Raw genomic sequence first — 6,565 nt, forward strand, 5'->3', positions numbered from 1 at the left:
AATAAGTGCCCAATTTAACAGGGTCATGCTGATGCCTATCCCTAAGGAGAAGTAAAATTAAAAGCCACAAAGCCATAATTAATCATTTTCTCCTCAAACCACTAAATGAGTTTACCTTATTTTTAGACAAGCCCACCTCCGTGTCGGTTGGGGAATCCCTAGATTCACCCTATCTCTAACAATTCCCTCCAGTCACCATAGGTGGCATGATTTTTTTAAGCCCACCACTTAAATTATGGGTGTCCTGGAATTATAGCAAGGACAGTATTTCCGAACCTTTAGCTTCACTAGTCACCAATTATTGCCTGACAGATGCTTTACGCTGAAATACCAGATGTATTCAAGGGGAGATCACCTTCAAAGGAGAAGAAAGGAAGCCATCTCCCAACAGAGGGGACAGGAATATTGGCATCCCTCCCACCCCCAAAGCTGTCTTGTCACCCAGGGACTTGGGGGGAGGGAGAGGGAAGGCAGCAGAGACGCAAGATCAAAACAGAGTAGAAAGCTCAGCTAGGGGTAGGCTAAGGAAAATGGGATGAACCCACCCCCACCCCCAGATGATTGCCAAAGCAAACCAACCAACCAATCAACACTTGGCATTAAACATCTGCCCCTGAGAAGAATATTGCAGTCTGAGTAAAAAGAATGAAGTCTGGAAATAAAATTTCTTTTCTCTATGAATCTCACAACATGTGATGTCAGAGCTCCCCGAAGGGAGCTCTCACTCTTCAGAAATGACACAGGGAACCTAGAACAGCCCAGCCTCAGGGAAGATCCCACTTCTAACTTTCTGGCCAAAAGGGTTTCTTTCAGCTACTGATTTTACTTGTAAGTTGTAGCCACAAGAAGCCACCTGTTTTCCCACTAAGCTTTGAGGTTTGTCTTATCCTGGGTTTCACTTCACTGACAGAGAACGAGCCTGAAGAGCTCAGTTTATGAATATAATCATTTCTGACTTTCAGTTCTCTATTCTCTGCCACTCTGTTCGAAATTTGTCTCTCTACATTTCCTCCTTGCTTCATTAGAAAACATTTTATATTTATTATTCTATTGTTTAAAACACCACTTTTGATGCTCCTCCTTGCAAGAAAAGAACATGGCCTCCTCAAATACTTCATCAAGATTTACCGATTTTTTCTTAAGATTTTATTTATTTATTTGATAGACAGAGATCACAAGTAGGCAGAGAGGCAGGCAGAGAGAGAGGAGGAGGAAGCAGGCTCCCTGCTGAGCAGAGAGCCGATGTGGAGCTCCATCCCAAGAGCCTGAGATCATGACCTGAGCCGAAAGGCAGAGGCTTAACCCTCTGAGCCACCCAGGCCACCCCAAGATTTACCGATTTTTAAGGGCAGGAAATTAAATCAAATTGGCACCATTATGTTGGCCTCCGCATGGGAACAGTAAGGCAAAGAATGGAACATGGGTGTTTAAAATGGGTCCAGGCCACAGAACCTGGTTTAGGGGAGGTTTGCTACAGAAGGCTGAGTTTACAGTCATGGGAGTTTGACTCAAAGTATGAAGAGGAAGATGAGCTAGAATCTTGAGACTGCTGACTCAAAAGGAAGAAGCTGCCGGATTCCCCCACACTTGGGCTATTTGGTTAGCACATCACAGAGATGTTGAGCAGTTCCTGAAAGTGTGAAGCCCACATCCCACCTCTGCAGAGAACAAGGTAGCTGGTCCCTTCAACAGAAAACATCAGAATTCCTATCCTGATGTTCTAGAGAACTTCTCCACCTGTCTCTTAATGACCCCTTCTTCCATTCTCAGTTTACAATGATACAATCCAATTTCCCACTGGCACCGCACAATCAGACATACACACACATATATTTCAAATCTGAATCCCTTCAAAAGCTGTTTGTGGGTAGAGCCGAGTACGTGTTCCACACTGTAAGAATGGGAACCTCTGGTAGGGAAGGAAAAAAAGAAACAAGATGGGATTGGGAGGAAGACAAACGGTAAGAGATTCTTAATCTCACAAAACAAACTGAGCATTGGGGGGTAGGGAGTGGGTGGCTGGGTTATGGACATTGGGGAGGGTATGTGTTATGGTGAGTGCTGTGAAGTGTGTCAGCCTGAGAATTCACAGACCTGTACTGGGCGGGGGGCAAATAATTCATTATTTGTTAATTAAGAAAAAAAAAAAGAGTGGGAGCCTCTGGAGATACTCTCTGGAGTGGATGCAAATGGTTAACTCCTGGAGGAAATAGGCTGAGAAAAATACTGGCATAAAGATTTAAAAAAGAGAAAGCCTATAGACCACACCCACCATAAACACCAGCCTGTTTACCAGCCCAAGCCGAACACCATAAATAAAGCCAGAGTCCATTTGCTCCCCCTTTCAGAACAGGGGTTTAGAGCTACAGCAGATGGAAGAAATGTATAATTTCTGCCCATCAGCCCCATTAAAAATAGACACCTAGCATTAAAAGAGATGGTCGTTTTTGGTGTAACATTGACCAGTATCCAGTTGTCAAAAAAGTTGTATCAAAGTTATGTCTTCTCATTCAAAACTGACCTTGTAAAATTTGTCTCCCTACTTTTCCTCCTTGCTTCATTAGGAGATTTTATATTTATTATTCTGTTGTTAAAAACACCACTTTCGATATGCCCCTCCTTGCGAGAAAAGAACACGGACTCCTCAAATACTTCATCAGGATATACCGATGTTTAAGGGCAGGAAATTAAATCATACTGGCACCATTATGTTGACCTCCGCGTGGGAACAGTCAGGCGAAGAGTGGAACATGGGTTCCACATACACTAGAAAAGTATATGCCACCCTTGTTTGGAACTACTTACCTGGACGGCCAGCAGAGATCAAGTGAGTGCTTCTCCTGAATTCTGGCTTTCCTTGCTAGCATGGAGTCCGTGTATAATAACACTGAGAACGCCACGCAGGAAAAGCAGGAGAGTCTCTACCTTATTTTAAGAAAATTTAACGGCCCACCTCTATATTTGTTTTGTAGCAGAGGCGGGGGAGCCAAGGCCTGTTTGTACTCAACCCCCCTCCCCCACCCCACCCCCACCCCCGGGCTCAGCTGCGCAGTTGGGTGGTTGCAGCTCTGACCACGGAGGTGGGGCCCCTTGGCAGCATCACCCAGCTGAACTGTACGCCTTTTCATAAAAGCAGAGGAATGGGGGTTAGCCGCACTGTAACCCTCCCACCTGAGGAAAAGGCCTGTTTGTTCCGGAAGGCAAAGCCCAGCCTTATTTAACCAACTGCAAGCAGTGAATGTAAGCATTCCCAAGGCCCCAAGTAAGCTCAGTTTAGAACAGTAAAGGCATCCACTTGAGGAGAGTTCCTCCAGAATCTGACATCCTGAAAGACACAGCTCAGGCGCCTCACCTGATCGTTAGCCTGAAAACACCTGATCCTGTCTAGGGCTTCCCGGCCCCGGGAAAACGATAAGGCTGCGGGGCCAGTGCCTCCGCCTTCCAAACTTTCCACAGCTTTCGTTCGGGGTTCCGAGCAAGAAAACCCGCTCAGTGCACACGCATCTCGGCCTTCCCGGGCACACCTCCTCCAAAGTCGGAGACCTTCCAGGCGGGCTCCCGTCTCTTACCCTTCCTGCAGCCACCGGCGCGCGCAGACCCGGGCGGGGGGCGGGGGGTGTGAGGACGGCGGCCGCCGCGGGGACGGCAGGGCTCAAAAGTGCGCGCCGGGAGCCCAGGGCGCGTGGCCCAGGTGCTCCCGCCCCGCCCCCGAGCCACCTCCTCCACCTCGTAGCCTCCCGCCGGGGCAAGGCAAACCGGGCATCTAGTGGAGAGCTTCTCAACTCGGGCCCTAGGGCACTCTTCCCACGTGGAACCCCGCGGGCCTTTCGGAGCCCCGAGGGCGGGAGGCAGCGAAGCGGAGGCCGGCAGGGCCGGTGGGAGATGGAGCGGAGGTGCGTCCCCCAGAAGATCCCTGGAGGAAAGCAGCCCGGGGAGGGGGCGGCGGTGGGGTCCCCGGGGAGGGACCGTGGGATGCTGGAGAGCCGGGCGGAGCCGGGCGCCTCGGGGATACTGACCTGCCTCGAGGCCCCCAGGACGCGCCTGAGGCTCCGTTCCACGCCGGCAGGTCCAGAGCCTCCACGCCAGGAGGCATGGTGCGGCCCCCGTGAGTCAGGAGCAGGAGGCCGAGGGTGGGACGGGTGCACCTGCCTCGGCCCCGAGGAACCCTCCCGAGGCCCCCGCCTTCTGGTCTCGGGTGATGCTGGGAGATGCGGCCGGCCGGCCCCGCGTCCCGCGTGTCTGCCGTGAGCTCGGGCTGGGGAGAAACGCCGTCCAAAGGGAACCGAGTGATGGAGCTCCACACTGCCCCCGGGCGGCGGGGGCGCGCACTCCCTGCCCTCCGAGGCTGCTTTCCTTTCTGGGCTCCGGTTTTCTAGGTTTTCTACACCATTCCGCGCACTACTCTAGTCATTTCTATTTTGATACTTTCGGGACTCGGTGCCAAGCCGGATGCTGGGCACTATGGACACCGGGATAAGAAAGAGACGGCCCTCTGCTCTAGGCAAGTTCATCGGGTAAGTTCATTCGTTAGACCGTGTTTGTATTCTTAAGTACACGATCACACGGCGCAAGGGCCACGTCCCGGAGATATTAAGCGCTACGAAGGCACGAGGAAAAGAGAAACAAATCGCCTTTCGCTCTCATGAGGAAGCTGGAGCGGACCCTCGGCGCAGGGAGTGCGCGTCCGCGTGGCCCTGGGCGGAACAGAGGGATCGCACAGACGTGCAGGACCCGAGCCCGAGCCTGCGGCTGCCGCCGCTCTTCCCTCCCAGGGCACAAAGGAAAGGACACCGGCCTGCTGGACACCGGGCAGGAATCTTGGAAATGAGGTTCTCGGGCACGTGCTCAAATGTCATGCTCAGCTGCGGGTAATGTTGACTTGGCAGTTTGGACCCTGCCCACAGCCTCGTTTCCGGGGAGTCCTATTCCTTCTTTCCCAGTGGTAGCAGCAGCAGCAAAATCCTGAGTTCAGGCGATTTGGATCGGCAAGTGCTTAAAAGGTTTCTGGGGTTAGCTATAGTAGAATATTCTGCCAGGTAATTATATTAAAATGCGCCTGCAGGTAGACATAATTGGACAGAATGAGATAAATAGATATACATAACTGATCCTCTTCTGAAAGTCACTTTTAAGGCAAAAGTGCCTATTTTAGAGTTCTTTTCACCAAAGGTGCCCACTGGTGCAGACAGGCTTGGAAAATCCCGTTTGCGTAATACTGGTCCTATAGGTGGGCGCAAGGGTAGTTTGGTTAGGTTCCTTTTTGGAAGAGGAGAGGAAATGGTACAGCGTGGTTTTTGTGGGGAGGATGTGGACTCCATGAAAAAGACAGACTGTGGCTTGATTGGAAAATGTTGGAGGAAGCATATGGAAAGTAAGACATACTGTGTTTATATATATATTGTGTAAATATGTACACATATTACATATCCTGTATATAGTATATGTATATATGCACAGTTTTTACGCTAAGGAATTTTCAAGGCTTTTTAATTGAAAGAAAATTTACCTATTAATCTCAAAACGCTAGGACTCCACTAAGAACAACAATTCCTTTAGAGAGGGACTGTAAACTGGGATAACTTCTTTTTATATCAGCCGACTTCTCATTACAGGTGTTTTCTAAAACTTCATATTTCTACTAAATAACTTATGATTGGGTATTTAAAAAGAAAATTCGTTGTTAGTAGTGCATTTATTTTTTTTTTTTAAGACTTTACTTATTTGACAGAGAGATCACAAGTAGGCAGAGGGTGGGGGGAGTAGATTCCCTGCTGAGCAGAGAGCCTGATGTGGGGCTGGACCCCTGGACCCTTAGACCATGACCTGAGCCAAAGGCAGAGGCTTAGCCAACCCACGCACCCCTAACAGTGCATTTATTATGGACATTCACCATGTGCAAGGGCTGTGTGCTTCAAGGGACCAGAGTAACCCTGAGCACCCACCGGTTATGAAGCTTGATTTACATGTTATCTCACAGAACACTCAGCACTCTGTGTCCTATCCTCTCCTTTTGAAATGAGGAAAATGGGTTCCGAGAGGCTTAAGTTACTGCCCTGAGGTCACCCACACAATTTGCAGTAGATCCAAGGTTTCTATTCAGGACTTTGAGTTTCTAAAGCCTTTATTCTCACCACACTGCCACACTGATGGAGACATAATTAACAGTTACTGCCCTTGAATGGCTTTCCTGATCTGGAGAAGTTTCCTTAGTCTCACCAAGTGGAGAAGAGATACATGGACCTAAATACCTGTAATTGGTGATAGATACAGTATTGATAGGTATAAAGGTATTGTTTTTAATTTTTATAAAGGTATTATTTTTTAAAAAACAGGAAGTGAATCCTTATCAAACACTGTAGAGGGAGAAATAGTTGCAGTGGGGAACTCCAAGTATCTCAAATTTCAATGTGCAAATAAAACACCAGGGGATCCAGAGACCTAGATTTTCCATTTTTTTAAAGGCCATAAGTCCTGGAAGAATAGCTTATACTCATTGTAAAACCTCACATTTCAACACCTGGAGTCATTATTATGATTGTCATTATGTTAAATAGTAAGACTTCAG

At 48.7% G+C, this 6,565-nt stretch overlaps 1 protein-coding gene across 2 annotated transcripts in view; it reads right to left on the reverse strand.

Moving 5' to 3' along the window:
* The window catches only part of MCOLN2 (mucolipin TRP cation channel 2), a 54,888-nt gene extending 50,789 nt beyond the window's left edge, over positions 1-4,099 (reverse strand). The window contains exon 1 of one of the 2 annotated variants that reach the window (XM_059375284.1): positions 4,017-4,099. In XM_059375284.1, coding sequence (XP_059231267.1) covers positions 4,017-4,093 — 77 coding nt within the window. In that variant the 5' untranslated portion in view covers positions 4,094-4,099. Of the gene's footprint in view, positions 1-3,569; positions 3,644-4,016 lie in introns of those variants that run through there. The other variant, XM_059375285.1, reaches the window with a different exon arrangement.
* Positions 4,100-6,565: the final 2,466 nt, after the last annotated feature.

Source organism: Mustela nigripes, chromosome 14 (genome assembly GCF_022355385.1).
Source record: "Mustela nigripes isolate SB6536 chromosome 14, MUSNIG.SB6536, whole genome shotgun sequence".
Lineage (NCBI taxonomy): Eukaryota > Metazoa > Chordata > Mammalia > Carnivora > Mustelidae > Mustela > Mustela nigripes.